This window comes from Phoca vitulina, unplaced genomic scaffold (genome assembly GCF_004348235.1).
Source record: "Phoca vitulina isolate PV1807 unplaced genomic scaffold, GSC_HSeal_1.0 scaffold79, whole genome shotgun sequence".
Lineage (NCBI taxonomy): Eukaryota > Metazoa > Chordata > Mammalia > Carnivora > Phocidae > Phoca > Phoca vitulina.
The window spans coordinates 6,185,174-6,208,493 of record NW_022589782.1 but is presented as its reverse complement, the minus strand read 5'-3'; the positions used below and the strand labels follow the sequence as shown (position 1 = coordinate 6,208,493).

The window sequence follows — 23,320 nt, the reverse complement described above, 5'->3', positions numbered from 1 at the left end:
GACCCCCTGGCAGTGGGATGGTCACCATGCCTCAGGGCGCTGGCAGCCACAGCCCTACTCATCAAGGAGACAGACAAACTTACCCTGGGGCAAGAACTTAACGTCAAGGTCCCTCATGCAGTTGTGTCCCTCATGAATGCACAGGGACACCGCTTCCTTTCCAACTCTCGGCTAGCACAATACCAAGGGCTTCTCTGCGGAAACCCACGGGTCACCCTCGAAACAGTAAGGACATTAAATCCAGCAACCCTTCTCCCCACGGAAGAGGGGGAAGCAGACCATGACTGCTCCGAGGTGACTGATGAAGTCTACGCGAGCCGTCCAGATCTGTGGGATCAAACCATAAAGAATCCAGAGCTCACACTGTTCAGCGATGGCAGCAGTTACCTACAAGAGGGTGCCCGGAAAGCAGGTTATGCAGTAACCACAACCATTGAAGTCCTAGAAGCTAAGGCATTACCAGCTGGATGGTCAGCTCAATGGGCTGAATTATATGCCTTAGTCCGAGCCCTCACCCTTGGTGAGGGCAAGCGAGTCAACATCTACACTGACTCTCGGTACATCTTCGCTACTGTACATATACATGGAGCCATCTACAAGGAAAGGGGCCTCCTAACCGCAGCAGGAAAAGCTGTCAAGAACAAGGAGGAGATACTGAGACTCCTTGAAGCCATCTGGCTTCCAAAGAAAGTAGCAATCCTGCCCTGTAAGGGACATCAGAAAGGAGACGACCCCATAGTGCAGGGAAATCGTCTGGCAGATGAGGCAGGCAAGACCGCAGCCAGTGAGGACATGGACAGAGCCCCGTCCCTCACCATGGCCCTGGCACCCTCGGAAGAAGTCCCTCCACCCAGTTACACTATAAAGAAAAAGGAATGGGCCATGGCTGAGGGAGCCACCCTGACTGAAAAGGGATGGTGGATGATGCCAGACGGGCGCATCTTTGTTCCAACAGCAAGTGGAGGGCATCTAGCCAAGGAACACCACCAACTCACTCACTCAGCAAAAGCCCCACTCTCCACTCATTGGGGAAAACTGCATTAGAGGCCCTTCTCAAGAAGCACCACTACCTCAGTCAGCTGCCAGCACTGTGCCGAGCAACGAGTGAACGATGCATGACATGTGCTAAAAATAATGCTCAGTCTGCACCACGGCCCCCGCCAGGTGCCCAGAGGATGGGAGCAGCCCCCTTCGAAGATCTAGAGGTAGACTTCACAGATGTGCAGCCGAGCAGGGGGTTCAAGTACCTCCTAGTAATAGTATGCACATACTCTGGGTGGGTCGAAACCTTCCCGACCAGGACGGAGCAAAGCCGGGAAGTAGCTAAAGTTGTCTTACAGGAGATCGTCCCCCCTGGTTCGGCCCGCCATTAACAATCCATACTGACAGTGGACCCGCATTTGTGGCAGACATTGTGCAGGTCTTGACCAAATCTCTCAACATCACCTGGAGACTCCACACCGCTTACTGGCCCCAAAGTTCAGGGAAAGGGGTTTTCGGGAGACTATGGAGTCAGGATGAACCTCAGCAAATTGAGAACCCTATGTGAATTGGAACGGCCTACCTTTGATGTCAGGTAGCCTTCAGGAGGGACATTGGATGTCCCAATGATTCATCGAGTATGGTGAGTCATAACAGGAGAACCAGGACACCCTGACCAGTTTCCGTACATTGACTCCTGGCTAGGAATTGCTCAGACCCTTCCCCCCTGGGTGCGATTCACTTGCAATAGGCAGGGACAGGCCAGGGTCTTAATTGCCTCATCCAAGCGACCTAAAGAAAATCAGCAAAAGCCCCACTCTCCACAAATCCTAGCCAGAGATCTCAAGGACGAACCGACCCTGCCCCCACCGTACATACCCCCAAGACCGTCTACACCTGGCCCTTCAGGTCCAGACACTCTGCTGCCATCGGTTTCACCGGCGCCCCCCAGGCCCAAAGGATCCACTTTCTCCAGGACCAGCAGCCAGGCTGCCCGGCGCAGGCGCCCTCCAAATGCCTGTACGAGAGATGCGGGAACCTGAGAGGCGTGATGAAGATGGGACGGTCCAACCGGGCCGTTCCATGATGTATTATCAGTGCTTCTCCACCACCGACCTCCTCAACTGGAAACATAACACCCCATCCTACTCTGAGAAACCACAGGCCATGGTAGACCTCATAGAATCCCTCTTCCAGCCTCATTGGCCAACCTGGGAAGACTGCCAACAGTTACTCCGCACCCTGTTTAACACAGAGGAAAGGAAGAGAATAATGAAAGGTGCACGGCTGTACCTGGAAGAGCACGCACCAGCGGGAGTCATTGACCCTGCTGCCTGGGCTAATACGGCCACACCCAAAGAGTGCCCAGCATGGGATTTCACCACAACCGAGGGACAGGCCCACATCTGCCAGTACCAGGAGGCCCTCCTCTGGGGAATCCGGGCAGGAGCTAAGAAACCCATGAACATGACTAAGGTATCCTCGGTCACTCAACAACCAAGGGAGTCCTCCGGGGACTACTACGAAAGACTATGTGAAGCCTACAGGGTATACATTCCATTTGACCCTGAGGCACAGGAAAGCCAACAGATGGTAAAAACCTCCTTCGTGGCTCAGGCCACCCCAGACATCAGAAAAAAACTTCAGAAACTAGAGGGTTTTGCTGGGATGAACATCACCCAACTAAGAGAGATTGCCAATAAGGTCTACATGAACAGGGAGGTCACAGCCGAACGGGAAACCGACAAAAAGGTGAAAAAGAAAGTCAGCCTCCTCGCCGCCACCCTGAAAGAAAAGGACAACACAAAGACGGGGAGACCCCAACCACCGAAAGGGGGGAAGCCCAGAACCCCCTTGGCAAGGGATCAATGTGCCTACTGTAAAGAGAAAGGGCATTGGAAAATGAATATCCCAACTGGGGAAAGGCTCAAAAGTCCAGCCGCTACAAGGAAGAACCCCCGAGAGGAGGACCTCATAGGCCTTGTGGTAATGGACTCAGACTGAGGGGGACTGGGCTCTTTCCTCCTTGGCCCCCATGAGCCCAAGGTCAGAATGAAGGTTGGGGGCCAACCAGTGACTTTTATGGTTGATACTGGGGCCGAGCACTCTGTTGTCACCTCCCCAGTGGCCCCTTTCATCAAAAGGATTGCGACCATCCTTGGGGCCACCGGCATGCGGGTGATATAACAGCCCTTTTGCCAGGCTCGCCAGTGTGAATTCAGGGGCCACAGGGTCCGACATGAATTCCTTTATCTGCCTGATTGCCCCATCCCTCTCCTGGGCCGAGACATACTCTCCAAGCTTAGGGCTCAGATAACCTTTGAGCCCACTGGACACACTAGCCTCCGACTGAACCCAAGGCAAGAGGAGACGGGGTCTCTGAACAGTAGAGTGAATGATTCACACCCTCAAGGGAACCTTAGCAAAGTTTTGTCAGGAGACTAACTTCCATGGCCGGATCTGCTACCCCTAGCTCTCCTGTGTGCTCGCTGCACGCCTGGCACATCAGGTTTCTCCCCATTCGAATTAATATATGGACGGCCTCCCCCGTGCTTGGGAAGGCTTCCAGGAAACTTGCATCAGGTTGGAGATAAAGGGATAGAGGAGCAGCTTCAGGCCCTGGGGGCCACCCTAAATAAATTACAAAAGTACACCTTTGAGAGGGCCCCAACTCCTCAAGGTCTCAGGTACACTTCTTCCAGACAGGGGACTCAGTTTGGGTCAAAGACTGGAAGAAAGAAGAAAGCTCATCATTCGGAAAAGGAGCCGCACCAGTGGAGAGTCCAGCCAGACTTCACGAACTCACTCCGGCTTCGGCGTGATTTCCCTCATCTTGGGGGTCAGATTCTACACCGTTGCCCCTCCTGACTAGACTTTCCCCTAGAGGCTCCTACCTAAGGTCATAGATCCCACTTTTACTGGCCCTCTGCTGTCTACTCCTGAGCGCATTTCACCATGGTTTTCCTGGCCCCAGTCAGTCCTGGTCTTCTGCTACCTGGTGTGTTGTTAAGTTTATGATTAAGTCCGTGTTCGCCCCAAGCCTTGCAGGCCACCCTCAGAGTCAAACAGAATGATGCCCTCTAAACTAGGTGTTTAAAGGGGCATCAAAGCGGGGGATGATAAGGACAATTTGTGTCCTAAGATGGCCAACTGAGCCAGCGAGGGTCCCAGTCCTTGCCCCGGGGCTCTTTCTGGTTCTTCTCCCTGCCCCGCTTTGCACACAAGCCAAAAGTGCCAAGTGTGCGGAAGTAGAAGTGTATAAATTGCCCCCTTTGTGCTCGGGGCTCAGACCTTTGGAGACCACGCTCCTCTGAGCCCGCTGGTGTTAAATAAACCTCCTATCCTCCAAGATCTCCGGGTGCCGCTTGGATCTTCCGTTGGGCGATCCAGTCCAGGTTCCGTAACAGTAGTGCCCCTGGTGGGTAACCAGATAACAACCCATTCTCTGAATGTAAGATGTGGTGTCATGAAGATTTTAGGGTGAGACAAGGCACCTCTTGGGGAACTTCTCCATTAGAACACACCCAGGGTGGGGGGGAAATCCCCAAGTGCACACAATCAGAAAACTAATACATAACTGCAGTGTAAGTTCCCTGGGGATGAACGTTTTTGTCTCTTGTTCAGGGCTGTGCTCCCAGTACCCATGCACGTGGGCCACACGGTCAGTACGGAGTAACCGAATGGCTGAGTGATTCAAATGCCCTATTCTGCACCTAGTGCTGTTTCTCCTAATGAATTTTTGAGGTCATTCAATCAGTGAACATTTATTAATGACTTCCTGTGTGTAACACACCATGCTGAGAGACATGGGGATTAATTTTTTTTTTTAAAGATACTGTTCTTGGGGCGCCTGGGTGGCTCAGTTGGTTAAGTGACTGCCTTCGGCTCAGGTCATGATCCTGGAGTCCCGGGATCGAGTCCCGCATCGGGCTCCCCGCTCGGCGGGGGGTCTGCTTCTCCCTCTGACCCTCTTCCCTCTCGTGCTCTCTGTCTCTCATTCTCTCTCTCTCAAATAAATAAATAAAATCTTTAAAAAAATAAAATAAAAAAATAAAGATACTGTTCTTGTCCTAATGGAGTTGCTATTTATTGCATGTGACAGACCACAATTGACTGCCTATAACTGAGACAGCCTGTGAAGGACAAGAAAGAGGTGTTAAAGAAAGACGTGGGGTGGCGGGGTGGGGCCGAGGTAGGGGGACTGGATGTCAGCCATGCAACTCAGGGAGCCTTCCTGGTGGAGGCGGCATTTGAGCTGAAGTTGAAGGAGAAATAGAATTTCAGTAGTGGAGGAGAGAGGAAAGGGTACTGCAGGGGAAGGGAGTGTGAAGCCAATACCTTTCCTTGATATTCTTTCTCATCCTTGCTGAGTGCCATGTTTCTTATCCTGCTTTTGCTCACCACATGGTGACTCTGTAACTCCTGATTCCCTAACATTCACCTCTCCTGGAGAACTCATCAGCTGGACCTGCCTGCCTCTCTGGATGTTTCCTTTCCTCTCTGGCCATATCCACGTCTTGGATGTTTCGTCGACCCAACAACCTTTATTACCCCAGCCCTGCTACTGAACACTGAGTGGTGTTCCTGAATCCTACAGTAACCTGCCCAAAAGTTTGACTCGGTAAGCTGAGACATCAGCAGAAGGCGATCCAAAGAAACATAGTCCTGCCAGTGACTGAGAAATCAAATTCATATGAAGGAGAGGGGCAATTAGATTTCCCTCAGGACCAAATCTGTTCATACAGAGTTATTCTAGGGGCGCCTGGGTGGCTCAGTCGTTAAGCGTCTGCCTTCGGCTCAGGTCATGATCCCAGGGTCCTAGGATCGAGCCCCGCATCGGGCTCCCTGCTCCGCGGGAAGCCTGCTTCTCCCTCTCCCACTCCCCCTGCTTGTGTTCCCTCTCTTGCTGTGTCTCTCTCTGTCAAACAAATAATAAATAAATCTTTAAAAAAAATTGCTTAATTCACATTTAAACTTAGGGCTGCCTGGGTAGCTCAGTTGGTTACCTGGCGAACTCTTGATTTCATCTCAGGTCATGATCTCACGGTGCTGATGGAGGTGGGGCCTGCTTAAGATTCTCTCTCTCCCCCTCCCTTTGCCCCTCCCCTTGCCCCTCCCCCTGCTGGCACACGCGCTCTCTCTCTAAAAAAAAAAATTCAGGGGCACCTAGGTGGCACAGTTGGTTAAGTGTCAGACTCTTGGTTTCAGTGTGGGTCATGGTCTCAGCGATGCGGGATGGAGCCCCTCCTGGGGCTCTGTGCTCAGTGGGGAGTCTGCTTGGGTTTCTCTCTCCCTTTCCCTCTGCCCCCTACCTGCGCCATGCTCACTATCTTGAATAAATCCTTAAAAAATGTTTAAAAATTCATATTTTTAAAACGATATATTTATTTATTTGAGAGAGTGCCAGCCCCAGTTGGGGGAGGAGCAAAGGGGGAGGAAGAAGCAGAATCTCAAGCAGATTCGTACCCAGCTCAGAGCAGATGCAGGGGGCTGGATCCCAAGACCCTGAAACCATGACCTAGAAATCAAGAGTTGGAAGCCCAACCAACTGAGCCACCCAGGCGCCCCTGAAAAAATTCATATTTAAATGTAAAAGCAACTCATGGTTACCATACTGAACAACACAGTGTTATGGTGTCAGATAACTTACTTTTTCTCCAGATAGGGATAAGATAACTATCTCCTACAAAGAAACTGTTTCAAGAGAATTCATCTGATACAAAGAATTATTTCGAAGAAAGCAAACAATTGTTTAAAAAAGAAAGAAAGAAAAAAGACAAAAGTTTACCTAAAAATACTCTCAGAGCACAATACATCAGGAGGACTGATAACAGATTAAAAATGGGCAGCACGTTCCAAACTTAAGAAAGCCATCATTCCTAGAACAGGAGACAAATGTAGAGATCGCAGGGCCCCAAAGAGGGCGGGAGGACAGTAAGTGAAATACGCGTAGCAGTGCTGGGGGGAGAGGTGGCAATAATCAAGTGGCATGTTGGACACGCGTGTTCTGTAGGAAACGAAATGGAACGAAGGATACAAAAGTGCTGTTTTTTTAAAAAAAAAAACAAGAATTCTAAAAGATTGAACCTTTAAATGATGTGTGTACTCTGATTTCAAAGTACACATTTATCAGTGAAACAGCAGACCCTCCAATGCTCGAGTCCCACTCACCGTGTTCCTCTTGCTTCTCAGCCCCTGCTCCCATCCAGGACAACGCTAGGACCAGGAGGTCTTGCCTGGCAAGCGGCCCCCCACCCCCACCCCGCACCTTCCCCAGTTCTGCCGGGTGGGGCCACGTACACATCGGGGCTCCATCCACTTCTCTGGGAGCTGGATTCCTGGTTCTCCCGGGAGCTGTTGCCCCTTCCTGAGGACTGTAGCCCCTCCCCGCGGAGCCCAGGTCCGGGTGTCCCGAACCTCAGGTCGCCAAGGCCAGGGCCTCGCCCCCACGTGGGCTCCCTTTCGCGAAGGGCCGGTTCCTCCCATCCGGGTTTGTGCGTTGTTGTTCTGGGTTACGGGGCGGAGCCGAGGCTTGTTTACTGTCACCACGGAGACCGCCCGCTCACCGTGGGCGGAGCTCCGGAAGGGGCGGAGTCGGGTTCGTGGGACCCGGAGAGAGGACCGGGTCTCCAGGAGGCTCCTCCACTTGCCTTAACCCCGGGCTTGACCTTGATCCCCCAAGCAGCCGGCCCACGGAGGAAGCGCTGCCATGCGGACCCCGGATTTAGGGGATTTCCTCTAACCCACCCGACGTCTTGCTCGTTGCAAGTCCTGGCTCCGAGCCGCTGCGATTTCTCTGGGGAATGTGGGACATCTTCTGGTTCTTCACGGGACGGAGAGCAGGCAGGACCAGGGAGACGGAGGCAGAGCTGGAAGGGGAAGGATGTGGCGGAATAGGTCGTTCAGCGCAGGGAGAAGAAGGGGGGCAGCTTAGAGGGTCTTCAACGGATTGAGTCAAGAGGGTCCCATTGTGACGCTCCCAGAGCCTCGATCTCCAACTGGCCAGGCTTATGAAGGGCAAGGATAAAAGCCCAGGTGGCCGGCCGGATACTGGACAGAGAGGGTCTGGGCGCGGAGAGAGGGGTCTCCAGCTCTGGGCCTTCTGCTGATCTCTTCCTTCCAGAAGCCCTTTAAAGCTGACTCTGCTGAGGAATCTGCCCTTAGGCCAGCCCCCTAGTCCGTTTCACAGGCAGAGACTCAGGTGTTGGATTTCCCGCGCCCACCTTCCCCTCCGACACCGCGTCCCCCATCTCTGACCAGGGCTGGGGCTGCTGCTCCCCGCGCTCGTGTCTCCGGGGTCCAGCCCTCAGTGCCAGGCTTCCCGCCCCGCTAATACCTACAGCTCCGGTTCCCTGTGCCTATCCGTCTGGAGCCACCAGGGGAGCTACTGAGTCGTGCTTTCCTGAGTGCTGGGAACGCGGGACGCCACTCACTGTAGAGATGAAAAATTGGGGGTGTCAGTGCTTCGATGTTTAGCTCTGCAGGTAAGGGACAGTCCCCGTTTCGGGAGAGGAAAATATCCCAATGGCAACTTCTGAACCACTGGAGAATACCCAGTGTCTGAGATTAAATGAACAAAAAAACTGAGCTCAAAAGCCATTCAGGATTGACAATCATACTCTTCGTTTTTATAGTTTTTGCAAATGTGTATTGTTTCATGCGATCATTTTAATGTTAAATTATACTGTGTCATGTCAAGAAAGCCCTCTGGTATTACAGATAACTGAGTGAAGTAACTGAGGGTCATGCTGTGCAGAGGGAGACTAGAACAGATTTTGACAGCTAGTTTTGACAGGTGCAGAGAGGAAGCCTTTTGGATCCAGTGTGGACTATTAATCATCAGGACTTCAGGGTATGGTTTAGAAGAGTCCCAGGCATTCTTTAATGGGTGGAGTGTACAGATTTTTGCTAAGAAAACCTGGTAAGATGGATGGGATATTAGGAACTTTTATCTCCATAAAAAGAAGGTATCAATTCAACATGGGAGCCAGCAGTTAGTTGTTCAAAATACCTCTATTAACAGGCAAGAAGTGCTTACAACATCAGAATATTAATGGAAGTCAAACCAGAAAAATCTTTAAAGAAACATGCAAAAGATTCTCCTAAGGAAGTTATTCCAAATAATAAAGAATGGGAGGAAAATGAGCAAAGACAATCAAAGGAGGTGAAGTTATTAAAAGAAATAATTCAAGGGCCACGTGGGTGGCTCAGTCGGAAAGCATCTGCCTTTGGCTTAGGTCATGATCCCAGGGTCCTTGGATGGAGCCCCACATCGGGCTCCCTGCTCAGCAGGGGAGTCTGCTTCTCCCTCTCCCTCTGCCCCTGCTTATGTTCTCTCTCTCGCTCACTCTCTCAATTAAATAAATAAAATATTTTTTTAAAAAAGAAAGAATTCAAGAACCAGAGGAAGAAAATACAGAAAACAGAGCACTCCTACAAAACCCAGACGGGTAACTCGGTAAGAAAACCATGCCCAATACCTTGCAGCTCAAGTTCTTTCTGGAGAGATACCACCAGTAACCTGTGGTTGGCACTTGATGAATTTTTTTAAAATCATTTTTTAGAGCAGTTTGGGGTTTACAACAGAATTTAGAAAGAGGTGCAGAGACTTCCCATATACCCCTTGTCTCCATACGTTCATAGCCTTCCCCATTATCAAAATCACTCGCTGGAATGATGAAATTTTTTTTGCTGAGAATAAGCCTACATTGACACATCATAGTCATCTAAAGTCTGTAGTTTACCTTAGAATTAACCCTTGGTGTATATTTTATGGGTTTGGACAAATGCATAATGGCATATATCCATTATTATAATATGCAGAGTATTTTCAGTGCCCTTAAAATCATCTGTGCTCTTCCTTTTCATCTCTCCCTGCCTCCACCTCTGGCAACCACTCTTCTTTTCATAATGTTGCCTTTTCCAGAATGTCATATGGTTGGAATTACACAGTATGAAGACTTTTCACGTTGGCTTCTTTCACTTAGTAATATGCACCATATCTTTCTATGGCTTGAAAGCTCATTTCTTTTTAATGCTGAATAATATTCCATTGTCTGGGATGGACCATTTGAGCTATCCATTCACCTACGTAAGGACATCTTGGTTGCTTCCAAGTTTGGGCAATTATGAATAAACCTGCTATAAACATTCATATGCAGGTTTTTGTGTAGATATGTTTTCACCTCCTTTGGGTTAACACCAAGGAGCATGATTTTGTTACCCAACTTTCTTCCTAGCCATCCTGTAGAATCAGTTTGTCCACATCCACAAAATAAGTTGCCGAGTTTTGATTGCGATTGAATCTATAGATCAAGCTGGGAAGAACTGACACCTTGACAATATTGTCTTCCTATCCATGATCATGAAATATCTCTCCATGTATTTAGTTCTTGGATTGTTTCATCAGAGTTTTATAGTTTTCCTCGTATAGATCTTGTACATATTTTGCTAGATGTATACCTAGGTATTTCATAGTTTTTGGTGCTAATGTAAATGATACTGTGTTTTTAATTTCAAGTTCCATCTGTTCATTCTTGGTATATAGGAAAGCAGTTGACCTTTGTATATTAACCTTGTACCTGCAACCTTGCTATTAATCACTTACTAGTTCCAGGAGTGTTCTTAATTTCTACATAGATGATCATGTCATCTGTGAATAATGACAGTTTTACATCTTTCTTTGAAATTTGTATACCTTGCCTTATTGCATTAGCAGGGACTTCCAGTGCCATGTTGAAAAGGAGTGGTGGGAGGGGACATCCTCACCTTGTTCCTGATCTTAGTGGGAAAGGTAATAGTTTCTTCATTGAATATGATGTTGGCTGGAGGTTTTTTATACATAGTCTTTATCAAGTTGAGAAAGTTCTACCTTGTTCCTAGTTTACCAAGAGTTTTTATCATGAATGGGTGTTGGATTTTGTCCAACGCTCTACAGTGTTTTTTGGATTTGTCCTGCATGTGCACCATGCATAGGTAGGTCTGGGACCTGGGTAGTTGTTTACTCTAGTTCAGTTCTCAAAACCTTTGATTTGCAGTTTAGGATCAGAGCCATACATTTTCAGCTTGGTGGGGAGCCCAGAGTTTGTACAGAACTGTAGGGGATCCTAAAAATACAACCTTACTAAAAGAAAATTTTATATGAACAAAACACCAAAGCCCCATCATTTAACAAGGATATTTTAATGTTCCCTTCAGATATTATCCACTTGTAAGAATTTTGTCTTAAATAATTATTTAAAAAATCATAAATACCATTTCGGGGCACCTGCCTGGGTCAATTGGTGGAGCATGGGACTCTAGATCTCAGGGTTGTGAGTTCAAGCCCCATGTCGGGTGTGGAGCCTACTTTTTAAATAAATAAATAAATATCATAAATACCATTTCAGAATCTATTTTACTTAAGTATTACATCTTTCATTTTTGCCTAATCTTTTCAATCATAACTTTAAATATTGCATTGTGTTCGTATTGAAGATACTATGCCAGTATCTTAATTATCTCAATTATTACATAATTATTGCTTCCCCAGTACAGAATTAAAGTTAACAGTACCCAGAGCGCCTGGGTGGCTCAGTCGGTTAAGCGTCTGCCTTCGGCTCAGGTCATGACCCCAGAGTTCTGGGATCCAGCCCCACGTCCAGCTTCCTGCTCAGTGGGGAGACTGCTTCCCTCTCCCTCTCCCTCTGCCTGCCACTTCCCCTGCTTCTGCTGTCTCTCCCTCTCTCTCTGTCAAATAAATTAATAAAATATTAAAAAAAAATAAGACTCTCTCTCCTTTTCCCTCTACCCCTCCCCCCTGTAAGCTCTCTCTAGAAATAAATAAATAATCTTTAAAAAAATTCATATGTTGAAACCCTAATCCTTAATGCGATGGTACTGGGAGGAGTTGTCTTTGGGAGATAAATAAGTCATGAGGGCGGAGCCTTCATGATGGAATCAGCACCTTTGTAAGAGACACAGGAAAGAGGCTCTCTGCCATGTAAAGATACAATGAGAAGGCAGCCAGGAAAGAGGCTCTCTGCCATGTGAAGATAACAATGAGAAGGCAGCCATCTGCAAGCCAGGAAGAGAGCCCTCACCAAGAATTGAATCTGTAGGCACCTTGATCTTGAGATATTTTGTACTATTTTTCTTGCTTTTCAGTTGTGTTTTCAACATCATTCCTTGTCTACAGCCCTGTCTCTTGAATTCTCTTCATAATGTGCTATATTTTTGTTGATTCCCATTTTTAATTTTTTCAACCACCTTTTACAATTTATTTTTATGTTGCCTCATTTCTCATTTTGTCTTCATGATTTATGGTACAAATTTCATTTCTAATCTTTGTGCCTTTTAAAAGAGGGGTGGCTGGGTGGCTCAGTCAGTTGTCTGACTCTTGATCTCAGGGTCATGAGTTCAAGCCTGGTGTTAGGTTCCATGCTGAGCATGGAGCCTACTTAAAGAAAATAAAAATAAAAATAACAGAAATTTATTTCTCCTAATTCTGGAAACCTGAAGTTCAAGATCAAGGTTTCTTGATATTTGATAATCTCATTTCTTGTTTTCTGTGTTCTTTTAACTTGCTCTCTCCCTTGTCACCATCCTTCTGTCCTATTTCCCTTTCATTGCATATAAATCAGATCCTCCAGGATTTCTCTGTTCATTCTTCAACTCCTCTCACCTCATACTGGTGGCCACCTCTGTGTACCAGGTGAATCCTCACTGCACTCCCCCTTTATGCCTCCTTGCCATTAGAACTCTGCTCCTCCCCCACTCCATGATTTTTTTTTTTTTTACACCTGATTGTACTAGAAATGCACTTGGGGCCTTATTCCCTCCTGGTGTGCTGAGATGCCATGCCGTGATGCTCCTTGCATTTCTGACGTACTGAGCATAGGGACTTCTTCAATTGCTTTCTATCTCTGTGATTCTTTCATTTATTGTTCTGCTCATTTACCTCTCTTTCCTCACACAGTAATTTAACAAACACCTATTGAACATCTTGAATGAGACAGCCAGACTTTGAGTTCAGAAACAGCTTTATTTTCAGGAGCTCAATTTATTTATTTTTATTTTATTTTTTTTAAAGATCTGCATTTATTTATTTTTTAATTTTATTTGAGAGAGAAAGAGAGAGAGAGCATGAGAGAGGGGAGGGTCAGAGGGAGAAGCAGACTCCCCGCTGAGCAGGGAGCCGGATGCGGGACTCAATCCTGGGACTCCAGGATCATGACCTGAGCCGAAGGCAGTCGCTTAGCCGACTGAGCCACCCAGGCGCCCAAGGAGCTCAATTTATAGTGGAAGAAGCAGAAAAGTAAGCTGACCACTGATGGTTAGTGTCCATCAGTGTACTTGACAATATGAAAAGGATCACAAGGAATCTTGTTTGATAAGTGAAGTTAATGATCCCTACCCCCCAGCACCACGGAGGATGAGACAATGATCACAATAGCCTTTGTCAACTTGTAAGGAGCTCCCTGTTATGGGGTGGTTCTCCCTGGTGAGAGGCACCCCTATTATTTCCGAAGAAAGGTCATTCAAGGACACCAAAGCTGAAATGGCCACAGCGTTTTGTCTAACAGAAAGTTGCCCCATCCCCTCTGGAAACCAGATCCCAATGTCACCCCCAGAAATGCAAATCCCTTTAGAACAAATCTTAATGGGGGGCGCCTGGGTGGCTCTGTTGGTTAAGTGTCTGACTCTTGATTTCAGCTCAGGTCATGATCTCAGCGTTGTGTGATCCAGCCCCACGCTGGGCATGGAGCCTGCTTAAGATTCTCTCTTTCCCTTTCCCTCTGCCCTTCCCTCTCTCTCTCCCTCTCTAAAAAAACCAAAAAACCAGAAAGAAAAAAAAAAAAAGAACACATGTTAATGGGTATGATGCCTCCTACTCCCACACCCCCACGCATTGCTGGTGACAACTTGTTGAACTTATCAGGATTGGAGAAGAAATTTTCCAGAAACACATGAACATGCCATCTAAAGCCACCTCAGAGAGCATGGGTTTTTTTGTTTGTTTTGGTTCTAAGAGAAAGAAAGAAAAAGTATTTCAAATGAATTAAACTGCTTATGAGGAGACAAATATCAAGAAAATGGATCTCTGCCCCAGTGAGGAGTCCAGTTTCTTGATGGACCTATGAAGGGAGTAAATTACAACCCTCTTGCTGAGGGCATGGATCCTGGCACTGAGCCTCTAGCCCAGAGGGTTTACGTGGTGCTCCAGGGACAGCAAGATCCTGGGGGTTCACCCCTTCTTTGTCCCTGTTTTCTTCTGAAGATGAATGGCTAAGGCTTAGAAATCATGGGTCACTGTGCATGGTGACTCCAGAGTTTGTTTGCATTCCTGGTTTTTCATATAACCATAAACCCTTATTTATTTCCACAAATCCTTCTGTTTTTTACACTTAGACTCCTTCTTGAATAGGGAAGAAAACTGGAATCCTAAAGTTCCCTGAGGCAGGCCGCTCCCCTGCCGCTGTCTGCTGGTGCCTGCTGCATTGCATCCCACTTTAGAGAAGGAAGTGCAGTTCAGGGAATCGAAGCGTCTTGCCCAAGTCAGAATTCCTGAACCAGGAATGGTTGTCGTGGCCTTTTCAAGGCGACAAAGAAACCCAGGATGCTCTTTTCTCCTTGCTTCCCATTTTTGGGTCCCTTCCAGCCTCCTCTCTCCTAGGATGGGAAGCCCAAGCTGAGCCCTACCATCACCATCCCGTCCCCCATCTCCTTATCCCTCCGCCGCCAGCCCCTCTCCCTACTGCGGAATCCCGGGGCTTTGCCCTTCACCCCATGGTGCACTTGCAGCTCCAGACACGTACAAGCCGCGACCTGCTTCCCATGAACCTCTGCTCCCCTCGCCCGCAGGGGCGCGCGCTCCCTACCCAGGAGTCCTTGCGCGGCCTGGCAGAGCGGACACCCAGGACTCCAAGATGGCGTCAGTCGGTGAGTACCTGTACCCGGTTAAGGTTGCAAGGTTGAGGACAGGACCCGTGGTCCGGGGTTCGGGGCTCAGAGCTGCACTGGGAGGGGAGGGGACTGCGGAGCCGCCTGCCCTTCGCTCAGGGCCTTCCCTATGGCCTCACCGGAGGCGCACGGAGCCCTTTGCCCAGGGCCCTGCACCGTTCGACCCTTCGCTCGCTCAGCGCGCAGCCCCCCTGCCCAAGGGCCCGCGTCTCTCGGCTGCAGTTGCGGGGGTGACGGCAGCCGGGGGACGCGTCTGCGAGCTTGGGAATGCACCACCTCCGGCCATCCTTCCTCCTCGTTGAAGAATATTGACCCCGTTGCATTTGAACCCTAGGCGCAGCTTCTGCCCTTCTTTCCAAAGCTGAAGCTCAAATTAAGCTCCAGGAGGAGCGAACGCCTAGGACGGTGCCTGATACCATGTCAGGTTGGACGCATATATGTGGAATACGCGTTGAATAGGCCAAGAGAGGTGACGTGACTTATTCAAGGTCACAACTAGTGAGAGGGCTGAGCAGGATGCAAACCTAGGAGTCTGAGGCCTCGTAGTAAACTGAGCTTTAATCTCAAGGATGGCCTTATGATCTGCAGGCTTTTCAGTGACATGCGTGTATAAATCTACACGTCTCAGACTGTGCACACTGATTTTTTTTTTAAAGGTTTTATTTATTTATTTATTTTTTAAGATTTTATTTATTTGACAGAGACACAGCGAGAGGGAACACAAGCAGGGGGAGTGGGAGAGGGAGAAGCAGGCTTCCCGCGGAGCAGGGAGCCAGATGTGGGGCGATCCCAGGACCCTGAGATCGTGACCTGAGCCGAAGGCAGACGCTTAACGACAGAGTCACCCAGGCACCCTTGTGCACACTGATTTTATTTATTTATTTATTTTTAGTACGGAAACCATGTTTTAGCCCTAGAGCCTCTCACATTAGCCTTGTCATTAAGTCCCTGTCTGGAACGTTGATCCCATTTTAAAGATGAAAATAAGGGTCAGAGATGTGGTGTGGCCTGCCTGAGGCAGAGTTTTGATTAACCTGTTTTACCCAGTTTCTTTCTTTATTTTTTTTTAATATTTTATTTATTTATTCGACAGAGAGAGTGAGAGAGTACAAGCAGGGAGGAGTAGTAGAGGGAGAGAGAGAAGCAGACTTCCCGCTGAGTAGGGAACCTGACGTGGGGCTCAATCCCAGGACCCTGAGATCATGACCTGAGCTGAAGGCAGACACTTAACCATCTGAGCCACCCAGGCGCCCCTGTTTTACCCAGTTTCTATATTCTTTTTTTTCTTTAAAGATTTTATTTATTTGACAGAGAGGGACACAGCGAAAGAGGGAACACAAGCAGGGGGAGTGGGAGAGGGAGAAGCAGGCTTCCCGCAGAGCAGGGAGCCGGATGCCGGGCTTGAACCCAGGACCCCGGGATCATGACCCCAGCCGAAGACAGACGCTTAACGACTGAGCCCCCCAGGCGCTCCCCCCCTCCCCCAATTTCTATATTCTTAATATCAGCCTGGAGAAATGAAGAGGGGATCAGAAAAGATGAGAATGATGCTGTTTTTCCCATCTGTAAAAAACAGGTATGAGAATATTTATCCGCGGTGGTCGTATTGTTTAAACAAGAGGACATGTGAAAAGGAAGCATTGAGACTTGGCATCTTATTTAAGTAGAGCGAAGTGATGAGCATTGTGGACTAAGGATTAAACAATTTAGTACGTGTAAGGTACTTGAAACACTGCCTGGCCTGCTGTTGAGTACTGGTCATCTCAGCTTCCACTCTGTGACATTTGAGCAGGGTCACATCTGGCCCATTCAGCATCACCCTAGGTGAAGGAGTTGAAGTCCAAGTCTTTTAAGTACTGACTATCTTTTAGCTGGTGTCTGTCGCCAGAACATAAAGCCACTAGTTCATTAGCAAATAAAATGATGGAAATATGAATTAACAGCAGTAGATGAGATCGGGTCAGCAAACTGTGGCCAATGGACTAGATTTCCTGTGATCTGTTTTTGTATGGCCTGTGAGCTAAGAATGGTTTTTAAAAATTAAAAAAAAAAAAAAGTGTTCTGAAATCTGCCACTCTGTGGCCAGCCCTAGGCTGGATTTAGCACCCAGAAGACATTTAGCATTTTATGCCTCTCCGTATAGGTGGACAGTATGCTTTGAAGTCATAAAATCAGGCCAGGGAGCCACCTACCCTCCCAAGAACATGTGGTCCTTTCTCAGCCTTCACTGAAGGTCTGTTATGACCACGAACTGTATGTGGGGTTGCTCCCACCTTCACATAGCTCATAGGCAGAAAGACAGATAATTTCCATTTACATAGTACCTACAGCCAATTACCAAGGTGGCTGCTGTTCTTTTTTTTTTTTTTTTTTTAATTTATTTGACAGAGAGCAGGAGAGCACAGGCAGGGGGAGCAGCAGAGGGAGAAGCAGGGAGCCCGACGAGGGGCTCGATCCCAGGACCCTGGGATCATGGCCTGAACCGAAGGCAGTCACTTAACCGACTGAGCCACCCAGGCGCCCTGGTGGCCACTGTTCTTAACCTTCTTTTACGAAGGAGGAAACTGAGGCACAGAAGGCAGGAACTTGTGCAAGGGTGCACGGCCACAAAGTGGCACTAAGCCCAGAATACGGGACTCCCAAGTCTGCTGTGTTATCACTGCCCTCTACCAGTGTGAGCCAGTGAATGCGGAGGGTGTGCAGCACGGCACAAGTGCTGGGGGAGGGCTCCAGTTGGGCTGCCTAAGGACCAAAGTCTTCGTCTTCCATTAAGAGAGACAGACAGTCTTGGAAAAAGTGTAGATGCAGCTCTGATGAATCTGTTGATCTCTTGGAGTTTTATGGTGGTGCTGTTTTTGGCTCTCCTTAGGCCTAATGTGAAATTTTTCCCCCTGTCTTTATAAATTTCTTAGTTTTTGTTAAGGAAGCCCTCTTTATAGGTCTAAATATATAGAAAAACGAATTTTAAATTGTTGGCTGTTTTCTCCCGTGATGTGCCAAGGCACCATGCCAGCCTCTGAATGTGGTCGTGAGAATGCAGAGTGTGTTTTCATAGTTTGTGGGATCAGAAGTGACCTGATTTTTTTTTTTTTTTTGTTACCAGCCTTATACCAGTCTCAAATACTTCGACTTAAAATACTATTTCTTTTGTACACCTCCCCCAACATAGTACTACGATGAAGAGCATTTTTAAACCTTTTATTATGGAAGATTTCAAAGATGAAGGAAACAATAATGTAATGAACACTTCAGACTCATTACCCAGCGCCAACAGTTAGCAACATTCGGCCCTTCTAGTTCCATATAAATTAGTCATGCACTCCCCACCGTGTGGCCGTATTTAAAGCCCGTTGGTTTTAGCATGACATGTTTGCGCTCCTCACTGCATGCAAGAAGGCTTCGAGTCTATAGCAAAGGTGTTGACTATGTTCTTATTCAAGAATAGTTATTCTTGGACTGCGGCCTTCTGAACCAAGTGAAGACAAAACTGGCATGTAAAAATGTGTACTTGTTAAACTTTTCTCGGAATAGCATGGACAGGGTGACAGAAAGATACAGGTCATTCTCGAATGACATTATTGTGTGGTATTACTATCATTGACACTAAACTCTCCAACAGAGATTTGAAACGTATCCCGAAATTCATTTGAGACTATCTCATATTCAGAAATATTACCAAACTAATCACATCAGTTTTCTGTTTGTAAAAGAACTAAAGGGTGCGAGTAATCCCTGAAGTTGTGTTGCTTAAAACGTCCTTAAGTTTGGTTTGTATGCCATTTCTTTCTCTACTTTTGTCTTTTTTCTTTGTTTCACATAGACCTTAATGACATTTCAACAAGAATAATGTTAACACTTCACAGTTCTGAGTACTGTTCCAAATGCTTTTACATAGATTCTCATTCAGTGCTTGGAATAAGCCATTTTACAGACAAGGAAACTGGAGCTCAGAGCTCATATAGAAAGGTAGTGCTAGTGCTTGAGATAAGATGGGCAGGGAAGGAGGCCTTTTAGGGAATAACATTTATGTTGAGCTGGCCGAGTGATGATGATCCAGGAGCACGGCACATACAAAGGCCCTCAGGTGAAGAAGCAGAAAGGGGTCTGGCGGAAGTATGGTGAGCCTGCTAAGATGAGTGGGTGAGATGGTTGTCTGGCGATAGCAGGTTGGCTCCTGAGAGCAGGGCTCTCGTCTGCAGTCAGTGCTGTGTCCACAGTGTGTAGCACGCTGCCAGGCATACAGTAGGTGCTCCGTGTTTGTTGGATTGAGTCTAGATGGAAGGTTCGGGCCAGTTTGTTTGGGACAGGCAGCCTAAATCATAACCCTCAAGCTATGTATGCAAGTCTTAGGCTTATGCCTCCACCTGTCACTTGTGGCCTCTCTTTTTTTTTTTTTTAAGATTTTATTTATTTGACAGAGAGAGACACAGTGAGAGAGGGAACACAAGCAGGGGGAGTGGGAGAGGGAGAAGCAGGCCTCCCGCTGAGTGGAGCCTGATGCGGGGCTCGATCCCAGGACCCTGGGATCATGACCTGTGCCTTAGGCAGACGCCTAACGACTGAGCCACCCAGGCGCCCCTGACTTGTAGCCTCTTGACGGACACTGAAAACACTGGATCTGGTTCATTCGGACCCAGTGTCTAGTTCTCCAGATGACTGTAGCAGATGAGAAGCTGCCATTAAACCTTGTATTTCTGTATGGCCCAACAACCCTTGCCCTTGTTAAGTGTTGGGAGATGTCAGGAGATCTCTGGGATTCCCCTCAGTGGACTCTTGAGGCTGGTCCTTACAAAGCCTTAGTCTTTTCCTTGGATCCCCAAAATGGAGCAGAAACCTTTCTTTGAGTGATTTGGTCTGGCTCCTTCTGTGGTTGGTAATCTTTAAGAAAGGACAGTAGCCTTTAACTCCTTGCCTTGAAGAGGATACCTGCCCAGCAGCTTTTTAAAGGCGATCTCTGTGGGGAGGATGAGAAAGGAGACCATTCTCTCCTTATGAGCATCTGAACATTCACAGTTCTACCCTGCTCTGGCCAGGAGCCTTTCCTGTTCTGTCCCCAGACTCTCATTGGAATATTATCTGGGGCCCATTGGATCATTTGGAGTGGTTTTTATTTATTTTATTTATTTATTTATATTTATTTTATTTATTTTATTATTTTTTTAATTTTTTATTGTTATGTTAATCCCCATACATTACATCATTAGTTTTAGATATAGTGTTCCATGATTCATTGCTTGTGCACAACACCCAGTGCTCCATGCAGATCGTGCCCTCCTCAATACCCATCACCAGGCCAACCCATCCTCCCACCCCCCTCCCCTCTAGAACCCTCAGGTTGTTTTTCAGAGTCCATCGTTGGAGTGGTTTTTATTAAGTCATTTAACATTTGTGGCCCCAGGTAGGATGCTTGAGGCAAATATCAGATTGTCTTGAGGAGCATGGGAGCCAGACCTAAGGTTGAGCCCTGCCCTACTGCCTACATGCTGTGTGACCTTGGCCAAGTTGCCTAACTTCTCTGAGTCAGTCTCCCCCACTCCTCATAAAATAAAGGCTTCAGCTACTTGGTGTGAAGATTAAATGAGCTAGTACCTGTAAATATTAGTTTTGCAATCATTTTTCTATTCTGTCCTCCACCTGATTATTTAATTCCTCACGGCCCTTACGTTCTCTCTTTACATAGTTATTCCCAGTAAGCTGTTATTCAAATCTTGATCATTAGTAGAACTGTCGCTTTAGGGGCGCCTGAGTGGCTCAGTCATTAGGCGTCTGCCTTCGGCTCAGGTCATGATCCCAGGGTCCTGGGATTGAGCCCCACATTGGGCTCCCTGCGCTGTGGGAAGCCTGCTTCTCCCTCTCCCACTCCCCCTGCTTGTGTTCCTTCTCTCGCTCTCTGTCAAATAAATAAATCTTTAAAAAAAAAAAAAGAACTGTCGCTTTATATACACTGTGGCTTAAAATAGTGAATTTGGTGTGATATATTTATTCATAATATTCTTCGTGTGCAGCCTCTGTGTAGTGACTTTATTGAATGGTTGAAGTAAGTGACATAAAAGGATGCTATTTGTCTTACTGGAGGGTCTTCAGTGCGTGTTTTCTGCTCTTCCTTTTCAGTACCAGTGAAGGAGAAGAAACTCATGGATGTGAAACTGGGAGAGCTGCCCAGCTGGATACTGATGCGGGATTTCACCCCTAAGGGCATTGCTGGAGCATTTCGAAGAGGTCAGAGCCTACAGCCATGTGTAAAAAAAAAAAAAAAAGCAGATACCTAGGTCTTCTGGTCTCTCTTTGCTCTGAATTAATTTGAGCAGTCAAGGCCTTGTCTCAGACCAATAAGTTATGTAGAGAAGGACAGGGACAGATTCTTAGCCCCTGAAGCTCTGTGTTTGATTGGTGATTGGTCCTATCAGAGGCTGGCTCTAAGATATTTCAGCCAAGACAATGTTTTCTGCTGCTTGGAATTGGTACCACGGCCTTCGTCTTAAATGTCTACAAGCATTTTTATATCATAAGACTTTTTGAAGAGGAAAATGAGTTTGAAGCATAGTGGACATCAGTCCATAAGGTAACACTCATCCCCCTGCCAGGCAAAACTTCCAGGGTGGATGTTTGAAATGATCTACCCTTCAGGTCTGTGCACAGTCACATCAGTCCCGTGGGGCCCCTGTCCTCATTCCAGGAACCAGAGACCCACATCAACCCACGGATGCCTGTGTAGTCTCTGGCTTCGAGCCCCCCCCCCCCCCCATTTTTCTTTCCAGTCCTGGCTGCCCTGTAACTCTTGTGTGGCATGTTTTCCTTCTGCCCTGAGAGGCCCTTCCTTAGCTCAGATTAGAATTCTCTGCCTTTTCCCCATACTTCGTGACAACAGTCCCTGACTTCCCATCTTCTCTATTATAAACCAGCGCCTTCTAGAATCATTTCATTGATTTTTTTTGTCAAGCAAGCTACAAGCCCCAAAGAGGGCAGAAACCGTTTCCTCACTGGTGGGGGTACCCAGCAAAGAGATGATCGCACAAAGCCTTTTTCCCCAACAGGCAGACCTAGCCGGCCTCAGCTAAGTGGCCTTTACTTGGGGTTGGATTTTTGGTCAAATTAGGGTAAGGGGATCCCTAGGGCTGGAGGTGAGGGTGAGGTAGGATCAAAGGCTAACAGGCTGAGCCAGGTCTGTTAAGGTGAAGGCCAAAGTGTAGGGGTAGGATCCAGGTGGACCTAGCTGGGGCTTGTCCTGGGCTCCCAGGATAAGACCCCTGGGGCATTGGTGCTTTTCCCTTCATCAGCCAGTGAATTTAGGGTGAGTGGCTTTCAAGAGTCAGAACGGAAGTGGGTCCCTGAATTTAAGCCAGACTCGACTTTGCAGTGTGTGAAGCATTCACCGCAAAGCAAACAGTGGCCTCCTCTCTCGTTTGCAGGTTACTACCGGTATTACAACAAGTATGTCAATGTGAAGAAAGGGGGCGTTGCTGGGATTTCTATGGTGCTGGCAGCTTATGTGCTTTTCAATTACTGTCGTTGTTACAAGGAACTCAGTGAGTGTCTCTCTGGTCACCTTGCCCTCTGGGGTTTCTCATTGCTGGGTGGGACTGGTTCACTGTCAGGTTTACAAGTCCCTCATTCTATGGCAGCTGAAAAATTGGGAGGGACTTATGAGAATGTAGTACAGAGGATGCTATTTTAAGCGAGAAAATTGTGGCAAAGAGAAAATAAAGACAGGAAAACGGACATGAATCCCCGATAAAAGCAGTACTTAGGAAGCATTCTGTAAGGTGCTGCGGGCTCCGCTGAGGGTTGGTGGAAAATTTTGGCTTCATCTTCCTAGCAGCCAGTGCGAAGAGAGAAAGAGGAGTGGTACAATCCAGTGTCTGTGTGGTGTTCTGGAAAGGCGTAGCTTGTCCTGGGTCTGAAGGCCGAGAGGAGCTTGTGGGGTGGGAGAGGGTAGCAGAGTGCCCGCGGTAGCCCCCGCCAGTCTGAAAGCCGGGGTGATGCTGGCTCTGAAGGCCAGGCTCTCGGGGACTGTGTCCGAGTGTGCGTGTGTCCTGGGAAGGATGAGGCTGGCCAGGCTGCAGATTAGCTCGATGTGCCTTCGTACCCCCACGTCTGCTCATTCTGCTGAGACCCTGGCAGGCAGGTTCTGGGTTATATCCTGAAAGGAATTCTCAGCATGGCTTTACCCCCCACCGTCGTCTTGTGCTTTCACTACACCTTTAAAGAAACTTACCATCTTGCCTTTCTAACTTCAGAACACGAGCGGCTACGCAAGTACCACTGAAGAGGGCGCAGTGTGGAGGCACATTCGGCATTCCTGACCATGACCTTTGCCTGGCACCCTTGAATCCTTTCATATTCTAATTCAGAATTAACATCCAATAAAAGATGACTGGTACTTGGACTGCTTTCCTGG

General features: G+C 47.7%; 1 protein-coding gene across 1 annotated transcript; it reads left to right on the top strand.

The window, feature by feature from the left end:
• The first annotated feature begins 14,793 nt into the window (after nt 1–14,793).
• On the top strand, nt 14,794–23,308 carry ATP5MF (ATP synthase membrane subunit f). The gene is made up of 4 exons (XM_032394069.1): nt 14,794–14,901; nt 21,034–21,141; nt 22,332–22,448; nt 23,160–23,308. The coding sequence occupies exons 1-4, from the start codon at nt 14,889–14,891 to the stop codon at nt 23,186–23,188; spliced, it is 267 nt and encodes an 88-aa protein (XP_032249960.1). The 5' UTR covers nt 14,794–14,888; the 3' UTR covers nt 23,189–23,308.
• The last annotated feature ends 12 nt before the right edge of the window (nt 23,309–23,320 follow it).